This window comes from Canis lupus, chromosome 21 (assembly GCF_011100685.1).
Source record: "Canis lupus familiaris isolate Mischka breed German Shepherd chromosome 21, alternate assembly UU_Cfam_GSD_1.0, whole genome shotgun sequence".
In the NCBI taxonomy this organism is placed as follows: domain Eukaryota; kingdom Metazoa; phylum Chordata; class Mammalia; order Carnivora; family Canidae; genus Canis; species Canis lupus.
This window is the reverse complement of record NC_049242.1, coordinates 25,898,359-25,913,089: the sequence shown is the minus strand read 5'-3', so window position 1 is coordinate 25,913,089 and position 14,731 is coordinate 25,898,359. Positions and strand designations below refer to the sequence as shown.

The following is a 14,731-nucleotide window of genomic DNA, read 5'->3' as shown; positions in this document are numbered from 1 at the left end:
GGGACTCCTCAAGGTTGCACAGCAAGGTTGAGTTAGTGCCAGGCCACCTGACCCCCACTCAGCACATTCAACCACACAGGTTCATTACTTCAACGGGAGTTTCTGGAGGATTCCTGACATGGCAAGCTCTTTCCTCTGCCACATTTAAAAGAATTCATTTCCAAAATGATGTTCAGGAAGGAGTCTGTGTATAAACCTACAGAAAGCATCTCTGCTGTGCTCTTTCTGGGACACTGCCAGGCCTCTTTGTAGAGGAAGAGACAGCATGAATACTAGAAGCAAAACTCCTTTAGGGAAGGAAAACTTGGTCCTGAGCAAGCCCCCCAGTCTAACTCTAGGATGGGAACTCTGCGGCTATGCTGCAGGCCCTAACCTTCAGACTGACATTCCTTCTTAAAGGCTGCAGCACAGCATTTTCTCTGTGCATTCTGTCCACGAGCACTTTCACTGAAGGAGCAAGAATGGGCCAGCAAAGGGCAGATGCCCTTGCCTTAGGAAATGTGAATCCTACTCAGCTCTGCTTCTAGGCACAGTGCAGGTGAAGCAGCACACTGCACAGGGAACAGACCTGGCCCAGCTGATGCTGACCTCTCCTTCACCCAGGGGCGACTTGGCCTCCAGCTGCCACTGTTGGCGGTGATGAGGTCATGCCGGATACCAGCCAGGCTCATCTGAGGACTGCTTGGAGCCGATTAGAGCCTTGATGAAATGCGGGTGCCTGGATGGCAGGCGGTTCTGGAGAGCTTGGGCTCTGGTGGCCAGGCACTCATCTGTAACTCAACCATGCAGTGACTCCTCTATGTCCACAGGATCTCGGATACAGAAATATCTTTCCCTAGGGGTTAGCAAGGACAGTTCTTTACTCTGCACTGGGTAAGGGGCTGACTAGGCCAAGCGCAGAGGAAAGACTCAGGGTCACTGAGGGCCCCCCATTAGCCCTGACCTACCATGAGGACTGCAATTACAGCACCACAGAACCCCTCCATTCCCCACAATGCCCCTGACTGGACTCCTGGGTCCCTTTGGATGACTAGTGTCCAGTGCTCTCCATGAGACTTTCTCAAGTTAAGCAAGGAGCTGACATCTACACTTCAGGTCTCAACACATTTGCTCAGGGAAGACTTCTCTCACTTCTGAACAGATTAGGTCCCTTCTCATAGTACCCTCTACTCTTCCTTAATAATACTTACCTCAGTGGAAATTAGCTAATAATTTGTTAATTCTTTGCAAAATGTCTATATTCTGCCAGAGTTTAAGCTTCACAAGGATGGGAGTGCCATAAATAGTTGTTAAACTAATAAGAGGAAATCAACAAAAAGACCAGTTTTTAAGAAAAAGTTTTACAGCTGTTTTGAATAGTATTCTTTAAAAAGAAATTTTTTTTGTATTTTTTTATTGAGTTCGATTTGCCAACATATAGCATAACACCTAGTGCTCATCCCGTCAAGTGCCCCCCTCAGTGGCCATCACCCAGTCACCTCATCCCCCCACCCACCTTCCTTTCCACTACCCCTTGTTTGTAAAAAGAAAATTTATACACAACAGAGAAGCTCCTCTTAACCACCAACTTAGCTATGGGGCCAGTCGAGTCCTCCTGGTTTTCTGGCCTGCAACCACTCACCCACACAGGCAATCATTCTTGGTTTTGAGTGGCAAGTAGGATTTTCTTTCTTTCACTTATAACAACTTTACTGAGCTATGATTTATATATCATAAAGTTCATCCATTTAAAGATATAATTCAATGCTTTTAGTTTATTTATAGAGTTGTACAACCATCACCATAACCTAATTTTAGAATATTTTTACCATCCCCAAAAGAAACCTTGTTCCCATTAGCAGTCACTCCCCATCCCTCCCATAGACAACTATTGGCACTGAGGGTTTTTAGCTCTGTATCCAAACAATACGAGGAAACCTTCAGTGTCCAATTATCTGACGTGATTTCTTCATCATACAGATGAGACAAGTAATGCCAGGGATGCCATAAGTCCTACAGGGGTAGATGGTTGCAAGCTGGGTGCCCACATCCTAATGGCAGTGCTCTGATCTCTCTGCTACACAGTGTTACTATGTGTCCCAAATGTTCTATCCCACTGGACTTTAAGCTACTTGAGGGCAGAGGCTATATTCTGCTCATTTGTCTTCCCTTCTTGCCCAGGAGTGCCATCAGAGCAGTGATGTCTCAGGTGTGGTCCATGAACTGGTGCCAGTCCATGAGCCTTGATAAGTACAGTGAGAGTGTCTGGAAACTTTTAAAGTAACTTAGGATAATTTCATATCTGTTGGACCTAATGACAAATTTGGGCCTCCATCTTGTATGTATGCCTTTTTATTTTTTACAATTATGTATTTATTTATTCATGATAGACAAAGAGAGAGAGGCAGAGGGAGAAGCAGACTTCTCATCAGGGAGCCTGATGCAGGACTCAATCCCAGGACCCCAGGATCATGACCTGAGCTGAAGACAGATGCTCAACCACTGAGCCACCCAGGTATCCCTCATATGCCTTTTTAAAATATAATTTTCTAGTAATTTATTGGGTTTTTAAAAAGATTTTATTTATTTATTCACGAGAGACACAGAGAGGGAGAGACACAGAGAGGGGCAGAGACACAGTCAGAGGGAGAAGCAGGCTCCATGCAGGGAGCCTGACGCGGAACTGGATCCCAGGTCTCCAGGATTAGGCCCTGGGCTGAAGGTGGCACTAACCCACTGAGCCACCCGGGCTGCCCTGTTTTTTTTTGTTTTTTTGTTTTTGTTTTTTTTTTGTTATAAAAGTATTGGTTCATGACAGATTGCAAATTCAAACAACAGATCTTTCAGAGGTTGTTTGACAAGTGCTGCTTTAGAGCAACCCATTCTTCACTCTCTTCTGCTTCTCCCTTTCCTTCTTCGACACTTCCTTGACACTCTTGCACTGGCTCTTCTTCTCATGCTCCCACATCTAAAATGTAGGTTCTTTCAGTTGTGTTCTTAGGTCTCTTTGGCTCTGTTAACTTTCTATGGGCAACTCACAGAAGTAGCCAGCTTCTACCACCCTCAAGAGACCAACGGCTCTGAAATTTTCACGCTCAACTTAGATCTTTTCTCTCTTGAGCTTCAGACCCATTTATCCAACTGCCAGCTACACAGCTCTCCAAGAGTGTTCCACAGGTTGCCTGGTTGGTCAACAGCTACTTGTTAATCACCTACCATGTGCCAAATGTGAGGTTTTTTTGTCCTAGGAGCTATGAATATAGCAGTAAAATAAAGAGACAAGGTCTCTATGATCATAAGGCTTACCTTTTAGTGGAGGAGAGAGAGATAATAAACCAACAAACATGATCATTATAGGGACTCTTAAATAGCAGAGAGAAGATAAAAAGAAATAATATGACAGAAAGTGACTGGGGGAGCTATCTTACGAGGGTACTCAGGGAAGACCTCTCTGAGGAGGGGACATTTAAGTCGAGACCTAAATTTCCAAGGGGAAGTCATCCCAATCACTCAGAGAGGTATGTACAGAGGTTCAGTGTGCCTGAGGGACAAGAGTAGGCCAGTGTAACTGGAGAATAGTGAACAAGAGGGAGAGTGGCTAATGATGAAGCAGGCAGGGTGTGGGTTCCATGGGGCCTTATAGGCTCTAGTAAGAAGTAAGAAGGAGTTTGGATTTTTTTTTAGTATCAGTGGCATACCAATGAAAGGTTTTAAATAGAACAAAGACAAGATATATGTTTTATTATTTTTAAAGGTTTTATTTATTTATTTGACAGTAGAGTGAGAGAGCACGAGTAGGGGGAGTGGCAGAGGGGGAGGGAGAAGCAAGCTCCCCATTGAACAGGGAGCTTGATGCGGGGCTCAATCCCAGGACCCTGGGACCATGACCTGAGCCAAAGGCAGATGCTTAACTGACTGAGCTACCCAGGCGCCCAAGATTTATGTTTTAAAAAGATGCCCCTGGTTATTATTTGGAGGATGGATCTGGGGAGACAAGAGTGGAAATCGTGGGACTAGCCAAAAAGCTATGCTAATCATTGTCCTGAACTGGGACTAGAGCTGTGGCAATGGAAATGGCAAAGTAGGAATGGGTTCAAGATGTACTTTAGAGGTACAAGGGACAGGACCTGGGGTGCCTGGGTAGATCAGTGGTTGAGAGTCTGCCTTCGGCTCAGGGCATGATCCTGGGGTTCTGGGATCGAGTCCTGGGTTGGGCTTCCTGTGGGGAGGGTGCTTCTCCCTCTGCCTATCTCTCTATTTCTCTCTCTGTGTCTCTCATGAATAAATAAAATCTTAAAAACACACACACACACACATCAAAAACTGACAGGACTTACTGAAGGATCTGATAGGAATATAAGAGAAAAAGAGACTTTAAGGATGGTACCATGATTTAGGGCCTGAAAACTATGTAGATGACGGTATCATTTATTGAGTTGAGGAAGACCTAACAGATGCCAATTTTGGGAGAAAAGCAGATGCATATTGTGGCCTGGCTGACACTGAGACAGAAGGCAAAACAGGAGCTGGGGAAGTGGATTAAGCGGATAGGGATCATTCTTTTTCAGGACTTTTATCATGAAGGGACGGAGAGAAATGAGGTGGCAGCTGGAAAGAGATATGGGGCCCCAGGAAATTTTTAGTTTGCTTTGTTGTTTAAGATGAGTGATGCTAGGGCATGTTTTTATGCTGACTGGAATCAGCCAGCAGAGATGGGGCAAAGTCCTTGAGAAGCAGAGGAAATAGGAGCCTGAGCCCAAATGCAGGGTTGGTCGTAGGAACTACAGAGGAAGTCAGGCAGCATTCAAGTACAGATGGGGATAGGCTAGGGAAAGTGGTGGGAAGATGAGGTAGTTCCCCTCTGACTACAATGTATTTTCTGTAGGAGGTGTGAGGTAGGATCATTGGCTTGGGAGCTGGAGAAGAGGACTGTAGGCATGAGGAGAAAGAAGGTCCAAAAAAGGTGTCTTGCTCCAGAACAAGATAGTGATTTTACTCACAAGTACAGTGGGGTGGATGGCAGTGCTAAGTGAGATTTATGCTTGTAAATGCAAAGTGAGTCCAGTTAGCATGGTTGTGTGATTTTTTTTTCTCCAGCAGTATTCAGCTCTTCAGATACAGACATGGAGTAGAAAGAAATTGGGTTTAAGTACGGTTAGTGTTTCACCAGATGAGTGTAAAAAGGGAGAAAACAGCAAGGGAATCATCAGAACATCAGACCATGGAATCTAAAAGTGGGAGAGAAGGAGGAAATCTTTAAAATAGCACTGGTCATTCCCCTGTATCTCCAATCCTCTATTTCCTATCTCAATGCAGGTACATGCCATCTACTTGGCCCTCCCACCCAGAACCTGGACCTCATCTTGACTCCTCCTTCTCTCTCACAATCTGATCCTACTCCTCACTCTTTCTGGGATCAGTCTTCCCTCCCTTCCTACTGCAAGTGCCTTGGTTTAGGGCTCACCTAGGCAATTACGATATATTTTTTTATTTTTTTAAAAGATTTTATTTATTTATTCATTCATTCATTCGAGACACAGAGAGAGAGAGGCAGTGACACAGGCCGAGGGAGAAGCCAGTTCCCTGCTAGGCACCCGATGTGGGACTTGATCCTGGATCCTGGGATCACGCCCTGGGCCAAAGGCAAACACTCAACTGCTGAGCCACCCAGGTGTCCCAAGACTTTAAATGAAATATTTTTCCTTCCTCCAGTCATGCCCCTTCTTACCCATGTTTTCCTATTTTCTTTAACCTTTCTTTCAAGTATAACACATATATACAGAAAAGTAGAGTACATAAGGGTATAGCTCAAAGAATTCTCAACAAGGTGGATATAGCTGCACAACTGGCATCTAAAGAAAAAGAGTATTATGTATCCCAGAAGCCCCAGTGCCCTCTCCCAGTCACTGCTTGAGGGCAACCACTACCTTGACTTCATACACCACTGGCTAGTTTTGTTTATTTTGGACTCTGCATATACAAATGCAGTCATACAGTAAGTACTCTTTCATGTTTGGCTTATATCCAGGATGTTAGGTTTGTGAGATTCATTCGTGTTGAAAGAGACTGTTTGCTCATTCATTCATTCAATTGATTATTCCATTGTGCGAACATTCTGTAATTTATTTATCCATTCAATTACTGATAAACATTTTTGAAACTCCTATACCATTTTTCACATTAACATAAATCCAATCCTCACCCACCCCCCCCAAGTTGTAATGCTTTCTCACTGGAGTATAAAGTCCAATTTCCTTAGCAGAGCTTGGTACAGGCCTCCATTATTAGCTCCTGCTTTCCATTCTTGCCTTCTGAGCCTTCTATCTGTACCCTATAAATTCAGCTCTTCTGAACTACCTGCAATGTACTGAATAAAGTAAGCTGCTTCATACTCTATGCCTCTGGAGATGCTGTTCCTCTGCCTTTCTCCCTCAGACACCTGATAAACTTGCATTCATCCTGTAAGACTTAGTGCAGACACCATCCCTGACACCATGCTTTCCCTGCCCTCCCCAGGGACCCAAAGGTCTTTTCTCTGTGATCCCTGAGCACCTCCTATACATCTCCATTAATATACCTGATAGCAATTCTTTGTTAGAATCTCTGACTTCCTCTCTGAACTATGAGTTCCTTAAGGGCAAAGACCATGTCTGGATCATCTTTATTTCCCAGGTGCCTAGGGTAGGACCTATGACAGGAGAGGTACTCAGTAAGTGTTTGAAAAATGAATGAAGACTTGCCCAGGGGTTACAAAGGACGCTGGAGCTGGAAGGGGTCCATGGGATCAGCTTCTTCTCTATTTTACTGAGGAGAAGAAAGGATTTGCCTAAAGGAGAAAGGATTTGCTGGTAGCAGAGCCAGAACATCTGATCTTCAGCCCAGTGCTCATTCCCCTTCTTTGTACTGCTGGCAAGAATCAGAGGGTGAAGTTTCCAGAGGACAGCCTGAGGCAAAGCCGACTCCCTCAGCATCTGGCAGTAGAGCCAGATGGACAGACAGTGAAGTGGAACAAGAAATGGAACTCTAAATTTCCAGCCCCAAAAACAAACTAACAGGGTGTTAAAGGGAAGATGTCAGCATTGGAAAGGCTCTTTGCCTTAGGCGGAGACAGTGGGGAATCTGACTCATTTGATGATGGCTGGTTAACTGAGCTGTGCCCCTGGGAGTGAAGGGCAAGGAAGAGCCATGAAAATAGGTAAAAGAAAAGAGGCTAAGGGAAACCCCAGGGAAAGTATTATTAGGTTTCATAAAGGCCAAGTGTTTCTGAGGTGAGGAGCACTGAAAAGGCAGTGATACTGTAACTGCGAAGATGGTTGCAAAGAGGTGGATCCCTGTGTGTGAAGCTCTAAAATACCAGATACAATCTGACACTAAGAACGAGCAGGCCAGGAAACAAGGGTGTCACATCTCAAAACGGAAAATCTACAGTGGCCTTAGAGATTTAACAGTGCATCCAAACATGTACTAAACTATGTACAGAGCACTGGTAAAGGAGGCAGGGGCAAGTAAGACACAGTGTTTGCCCTCAACCTACCTCAATCTAGTAGTGGGGACTGGACCCAAAACCCAAGGAACAGGGACGAGTTTAGAAGGGAGGTGGGGACTGACTGGCAGAAAGACCTGTGTGAGTAAATGCACCTCGGTGGGAACACCAAAGCGACATTACTGTAGAGCCAGATATTCAGGGAACATTGGGGATAAAGTTAAGTGAGGGTCAGACTAGAACAACTCCAAAAGCAGCTTAAGAAGTTAGGATGGGTAGGATTCTTTTTATATTTCGTATATATGTGTATGTGTATGTATTTTAGAGGTTTTATTTTCTTTAAGTAATCTCTATACCCAATGTGGCGCTCCAATCCCAAGATCAAGAATCGTATGCTTTACAGACTGAGCCAGCCATGTGCCCCTAGTTTGTATTTATTTTTTAACAAATAAGCACCGAGTGTTTCTGAAGTTAATAATAATAGGTATTATCTATAAAGTACCTACTTTGTAGAACCTATACATGCCCTAATCCTGACAAAACCATTGAGAGTAGGTGGCATACTCCCATTTCCAGATGGGGAAAGAGAACCTCAGAGCAGTCAGGAGCTTGCCCAGGATCACATGCTATTTGATGGCAGGGCTGGCATTCAGATCCTGACTCCACAGCTCATGCTCTTTCCTTGCCACTTTCTTCAACTGGGTTTCTCCTCTGAACCACATACAGGAAATTATCTGAGGGATGATTTTCTCAGTTCTCCCAAGAATGGTGCATAACTTGTACCATTTTAGATGCCTGGGAGAGAAGTTATTCCTTGTGAACAGTGGACAACTTTAGAGTATTAGGGCTCAATTCTCTGGAGGAACCCTGGTTGAGAAGAGCTGCCATTATTGGAGGTATGTCTTAGGAAGGTAGATCTGGCAGTGGAATCACATCCCTGGGAGGAAAGGCTACAAAAGTCTCTGAGGAGCCCTAGAAATACTGGGAAGTCAGCTCCAGTGGCTTGAGGGAGGTGTCTCCTACCCTCCCTGATTACTCCTTTTCCCAGTCATCTTTGTCTCTCCCTACTATCTCCTTCAAACCTTTTCTTGTACCTGGCAGTCAAGTGTTGAGGTACAGCTTTCTAGTTCATAAGCCAACAACATAGGCAGAAGCAGCACGCTCGTAGAATGAAAACCACAAAGACCTCCACTTCTGTGTGGAGCTCATGAGTAGAAAATTGGTGAATTTGGAACTAAGAATCCATCCACAGAAATATGTCTGGCAAATTCCCATTGTCCTTCCTGATAAGGCTTAAGCATACACATCTTCTACCCCCTCCCCCTAAGCTTTCTGTAACTAACTCCACCTTCCTGCTCACTAGGCAGAGGTAGGTATTTCCTCCTTTATGTCTCCAGAGCTCCTATCCAGTCCCCTGCCAACACCTACCCCGCTGTCACTGCCTGTTTCTGTATCTATCTCCTCTACCACTCTGAGAGTCTCTTGGGATCAGGGTCAATTTGCCTGATCCATCGTAGGATGCCCTGATGTCCATGGTCTCAGAAATGACAACTACCTAGCCCACAGTGACAGTACAGAGCAGAGATTTAAACCCAAGTCTGGGCAGCCTGGGTGGCTCAGTGGTTTAGTGCCGCCTTCAGCCCAGGGCCTGATCCTGAAGAACTGGGATTGAGTCCCACGTCAGGTTCCCTGCATGGAGCTTGCTTCTCCCTCTGCCTGTGTCTCTGCCTCTCTCTCTCTCTCTCTCTCTCTCTCTCTCTGTGTGTCTCTCATGAATAAATAAATAAATAAAAATCTTTAAAAAAAAAAAACAACCCAGGTCTGTCAGATTCCCAAACTTGTATTCTTTTTACTACATTACAGGACCTTCTAAAGATGAAGAAATGACCTGTGCTAAGCACCCAGCCCAACACCGCAAGAGTTTAGAAGTGGTGCTATCAAAATGGACCAAGGCACCAAGAGAAGCTTCCTGAGAGAGGGAGGCCTTGAAGGGCCCAAGGATCTAGATGAGAAAAGAGGGAACACGATGGTGTTTTATGCAGGGTGGAGAAGTTGTGGCAGAAAGAGAATTAAGAAGTCTTTAGGCAGAAGCACATGTTTTACATGAGGAGGAAATGAGGATTATAGCTGTCAGGGGGAGAGCTTGACCTCTTTATACAATCATGGTGCCACAACCATGTATTGGGCCTTTTCTAGACATTATCACTAGTCCTCATGTTATCCCTGTGATAATTCCCAGGTATTATCTGACAGACAAGAAAACTGAGGCCTAGAGAGTTATGGCAAAACAGCCAAGGCATTACAGCTTGTTTGTGGGGGAGGTGGCATTCAAACCTAGGTTGGCCTGACTCTGAAGTCTGAGGTGTCCTTTCTACTCCATGCTGCCTCCTAAGGGGTCAGAGAACTTCCCAAATCAACAGACTGATGCTGCTGCCTGACCTACTTCCCAGCTCTCACATGGGGACCCCTGGCCAGAGACAAGAGTGGTTGCCTCCTCTAGCTCTAACCTGCTACAATCGGGGGGCTCTAAAACCCTATGGACTAAGCAATTTCAAACATCAGGGTTCTGTGTGGGCCTCGTGAGTACCAGCTGCCCCTGTGCCTAGGCCTGCCTGGATCTCCCAGAGAGCCTCTCTACATTGCTGCAGCAAAGCCAGTGGCAAATTCAGGCCAAGAAAGCTAGATGGGCAGGAAGGCAGGCCTTCCTGCCTTCCTGAAACCCTTGGGAGGAGGTCAGCTGAGGTCAGAAGACTTTGGAAATGTGACTGGCAATAGCCTCTAGGACAAGGGAGCAGGATCCTGCCTCTCGGTTGGCTGGTCACACACACAGGCAGACCAAGAGAGGTCAAGGGGGAAGGGAGGACAGAAGTTGGCAGGCCTGCAAGCCGTGAGTGACGGCCACTTGTTCAGGTCGGGAAAGGAGAAATAAGTGGGTTAATGGTTTTGGCCCTTGAGGCTGGGAGGCTAGGGCAGGGGGTGTAAATGGATGCTGGGTAAAAAGGCAGGTGGGGGAACTGTTAAGTTGGGGGCTAAGGGCATCTGTTCCAAGTCAATGGGCAGGAACCATGCCCCTGGAACGGCTCAAAGGACCAGCATTGGCCTGGGGGGTGAGGGTGGGGGTACTTCATAAAAGGCCTGTGCATCTTCATTTCAAAGGTGTTCGATCTGTTAGGCTGGGGAGAGGGTCTCTCTTTAGAGTGAATTCCCTGTCTGTTTGGGGGCTGAGGGGAAGCAGGGAATGTAAACCACTGGACAATAGCTGGGAGTACTGACTGATTTTAAAGCTTGGCAGCAAGAAACCCCATGGTGAATGCTCCAATTCTTAGCTGCAAATGTCCTGCCTGAGATCTTTCCAAAGGACAAAGTGAGTAGCATCTTGCTTGGAGATGTTTCCTAAGTCTTTGCTTCTGAGAGTAGTGAGTACTTGCTCTGAAACCATCAATCATCCCAGGCACTGTCACCATATCCACCAGCAGTCCTACACCTCACAGTGTTCATGCTGCAGACCCATGTACACTCTGCTGCCCTGGGGCAGGTCACCCAGGCTGGGGTATGGGCCAGGCCTAAGTTCAAAGCCAATGTGGCTGTGGCTGATAGAAGGTGACAGGATTTCAGGATTACTGGGAAATCCCCCCAACCCAATCATATGACAAGGACTAGAATACAATCAAGGAATGTTAGGCTGTGGAGGCAAGGGCTCTGAGATTGAAAGAACTTTCTCTGAATACTGGATTTTGAAAAAGTAATTAGGTTGCAGAAGACAGGTGGCAGAAATTACAGAGAAGGAAAATCAGTGTATTTTTATAAAAAAAAGGGTATTTTAACCAGTTAAAGAATGAAAACGGACTGGACTCCTGGGGAATAAGTAGAGTTCCCTCAGTTCCTGCCAGGATCCAAGGAAATGCCAGCCTGCCAGCTGTTGGAGGTTCCTGCCAGGAGGAGGGGGAGCAAGCAATCAGGGTGACTCAGGGTGACTGAGGCTCCTTCCGGCTCCGAGGCTCTATGAAGAATGACCACTGACAAGGAGGACCTTGGCATCCAGGCCCAAAAGAGGGTCCCTAAGCCCTCAAGAAGTGGTAGCAAAGGCATGAACAGGCAGTCATGTGACATACTCAGAAGCCTAGGCATGACAACACCTTGGCAAGATGCATTTCTCCCTATCCCAAGGAGAGGTCAGAATGGGATAAAGGCAAATAGGAGGGAAAAGTGACAGCTTAGGAAGTAACTGGCAGGGTGGCAGGTAACTCTATACCAGATAGGATAAGCCCCACCCGAATCTGAGGATGGCACATACTGCCCCTCCACTTAAACCAATACTCTCCAAAAGAAGGGTATTCAATCAGTGAACAAAGATTTATTGAGTGCTTACTGTATGCTACGTACCATACTAGGTGCTTGGAACAAATCAGCCATGGTTCTGGCTTCTAGGGAGTCAGAGCCATGTTAGGGAGAAGGCTAATGAACACATGAAAATAATTCCAGATTGTGACAAGAGTGACGATGGTAAAGAATAGGGTGCTATGATCCAGTGTAATGGAAGGGACCTAATTTAGACTGAGGTGGGGGATGGGATCAAGGAGGATGTCTCTGAGGCCTGCATTTGTAGAGATTTGAAGGGCTTCTCTCCTTGCTCCACTAGCCCTGCTCTGGAGGTCACAGGGGAGAGGAGAGGACACTTTTGGGGAAAGACACAATCAAGAAAACTCAGAGCAACTCAGGCATGTGTGGATGGGCGGCATGGTGTGGTACATGACCCACACATAGGCAAAGAACACATTCCAGCCACACAAAGGCAAATCATGCACAGAGCCACACATGCACAGAGCCACTCTCATGAGTTGTAGCCACCCTTGGGGCATTTTCCAGCTTTGGGAGAGTAACAGAGCTCTGGGGAAACTCGATGTTCCAGAGTGGAGAGGGTGCCAAGTACTCTTTCCCTGCCAACCCCAAGCCCCATTCACCTAGGCACTCACCTCCATCAAGCAGCTCCTTGACAGTGCGATAGTCATCGGCGAGGACAGCATAGTGCAGGGCTGTGCAGCCCTTGAAGCTGGCACGATTGTTCAGCCGGTTGTTGAAGTCATCCTCTCGGGTGACCAGGACTGTGGGGACAGCAACACAAACCCTTCCATCAGCACCTAATGCCATGAGCCACCAATCTCACCTTTCTCTCGGTGTTTTATTTCCCTCCCTCAGTCATCCACCTGCTTACTAAACATACAATGCACCTACTATGTGCTGGGCCATCTGTGAGGGGCAAGAGGAGGTAAAACAAGACCAGTTAGTTCATGAATGTTTACTGACATCTATTATGTGTTAGGATTCATTTGGGGACTCCAAAATTAATCAGATATGGACCTTGACTCAACTCGATAAAGAAGGTAAACAAAAACAGACGTTTACAGTACTATTTGAGATAAATGCTATGTTAGAGTTATAACAGGATGATACAGAAAGGCAGAGGGGAGCTTAGCTCAATTTGGACATGAGACCGTATCCCAAAAGATGAGAGTCTTGAAGGGTGAAGAGAAGTTACCCAGGTGAAAGAAGAGGCTGGGGGATATGCTAGGGATGGTAGGTAGGTGGGAAAAACAGGCTGTTCCTAGCAGAACAGTAACATACCTCTCTATTTCAATGATGTTTATAATCTAGTGAGTATTTAATAGTATTTTGTAAAGGACTTTTTTTTAATTTTTAAAAGCCATTAGAAATTTGAAACCTAGAAAAGTACAAAGTAGAAAGGATATCAACAGCTCAGCAACTCAAGAAACTACATTTAATATTTTGGTATATGTCTTTCTCCTCTCTCTCTCTCTCTCTCTCTATATATATATATATATATAAATATATAAGTATATATATAAATATATAAGTATATAGATATATAAAATATATATACTTATATATCTATATATATACACATATATGTACGTATGTATCTCCTACATACAAATCCTACAAAGCACATATATCTTTCATGCATATTTGTCCTTCAAAATTAGGGCTTACTATATTGCAATTTTATAATCTTTTTTATCTTTAATAATGTATTGTGAACATTTTTTTTTTTTGAAGGTAAGAGAACAAGCATTTCATGTGGTCAAAGAACAAAAGAATCTGGTTCACTCTAGTGCTAATATTCATGACTCTCTTCAATTTGATACAAAAGAACCTAATACCAGTTCCATCATTTTTACAGGACTCTCTTTGTTGGGTGACCATGTATGTTCTGGTTCATCCTGGATAGGTCTGGTTTATGCCTACCATCCTGGGCAGTCCCCATTTGGCCAATAAATCGGATGGATACCCCACCTCTGGGGCCCTGCCTTGGAGATGAGACCCCAGAGAACAAGATCTATCCTGTGTAAACAACAAAGTTTCTTTCTGCCTCATGTAGAAATTATTGGGAGTTATTGTCTTATGTTCCCTCTTCAGCTGAGTTTCTTGGAGGCAGAATTTGGGTACTACCTACCTATAGCCCCCAGCCCACAGCACAGAGTCTACAATGGTAGACTCTTCTTATCTCCCATTGGATAAAGGGTATAATTCAGTCAAGAGGGAATCTTGCTAAGGTCGTCAAAAGCACCATACCATTTCTTTCTTTTTTTTTTTTTTTTTTAAGATTTTATTTAACTGTTTGACAGAGAGCACAAGCAGGGGGAGCGGCAGGCAAAAGGAGAGGGAGAAACAGGTTCTTCACTAAGCAGGGAGCTGGCTGCAGGGCTCAATCCCAGTACCCTGGGATTATGACCCAACCTGAAGGCAGACTTAACTGACTGAGCCACCCAGGCGCTCCACACCATATCATTTCTAAATCATTCTTTTCCTAATGGTCATGGGATGGAATCTATGCACTTCTTCTCCTGAGAAACTAGAGTTCCTATTTAAAAGTCCCCCAAACCAGAAGACTGTCACATTTCTTCCTAATATTAGTAAATGTCACTTACTAACCTTCTTCCACTCTATGCCTGGCATGGTCACTCCACAGAATCTATTTAATTATTCTAACCACCTTATATAATAGGTATTATAATTCCCATTGTACAGATGAGGAAACTGAGGTACAGAAGTCACATCATCAGTGAGTGGTAGAGTGAAGATTAGAACCCAGATCTAATCTGAGTGCTCTCTCTCTTTTTTTTTTTTTTTTACATCATATCATGTCCCTCTAATTTTGCAAATGAGGGAGTTGGAGCCCAGATATTCTGATCTCAGCCTTGGTTCCTATTCCTTCTTTCTCTGCTCAAATGAAGGTACAAGCACACTCTT

General features: G+C 45.0%; 1 protein-coding gene across 4 annotated transcripts in view; it reads right to left on the bottom strand.

Moving 5' to 3' along the window:
* CLPB (caseinolytic mitochondrial matrix peptidase chaperone subunit B) overlaps positions 1-14,731 on the bottom strand; it is a 144,656-nt gene that overhangs the window by 60,301 nt on the left and 69,624 nt on the right. For all 4 annotated transcript variants that reach the window (XM_038568761.1, XM_038568759.1, XM_038568757.1 and 1 more), the window contains one exon: positions 12,436-12,564. In XM_038568761.1, the coding sequence (XP_038424689.1) occupies positions 12,436-12,564 (129 nt within the window). The remainder of the gene's footprint in view (positions 1-12,435; positions 12,565-14,731) is intronic.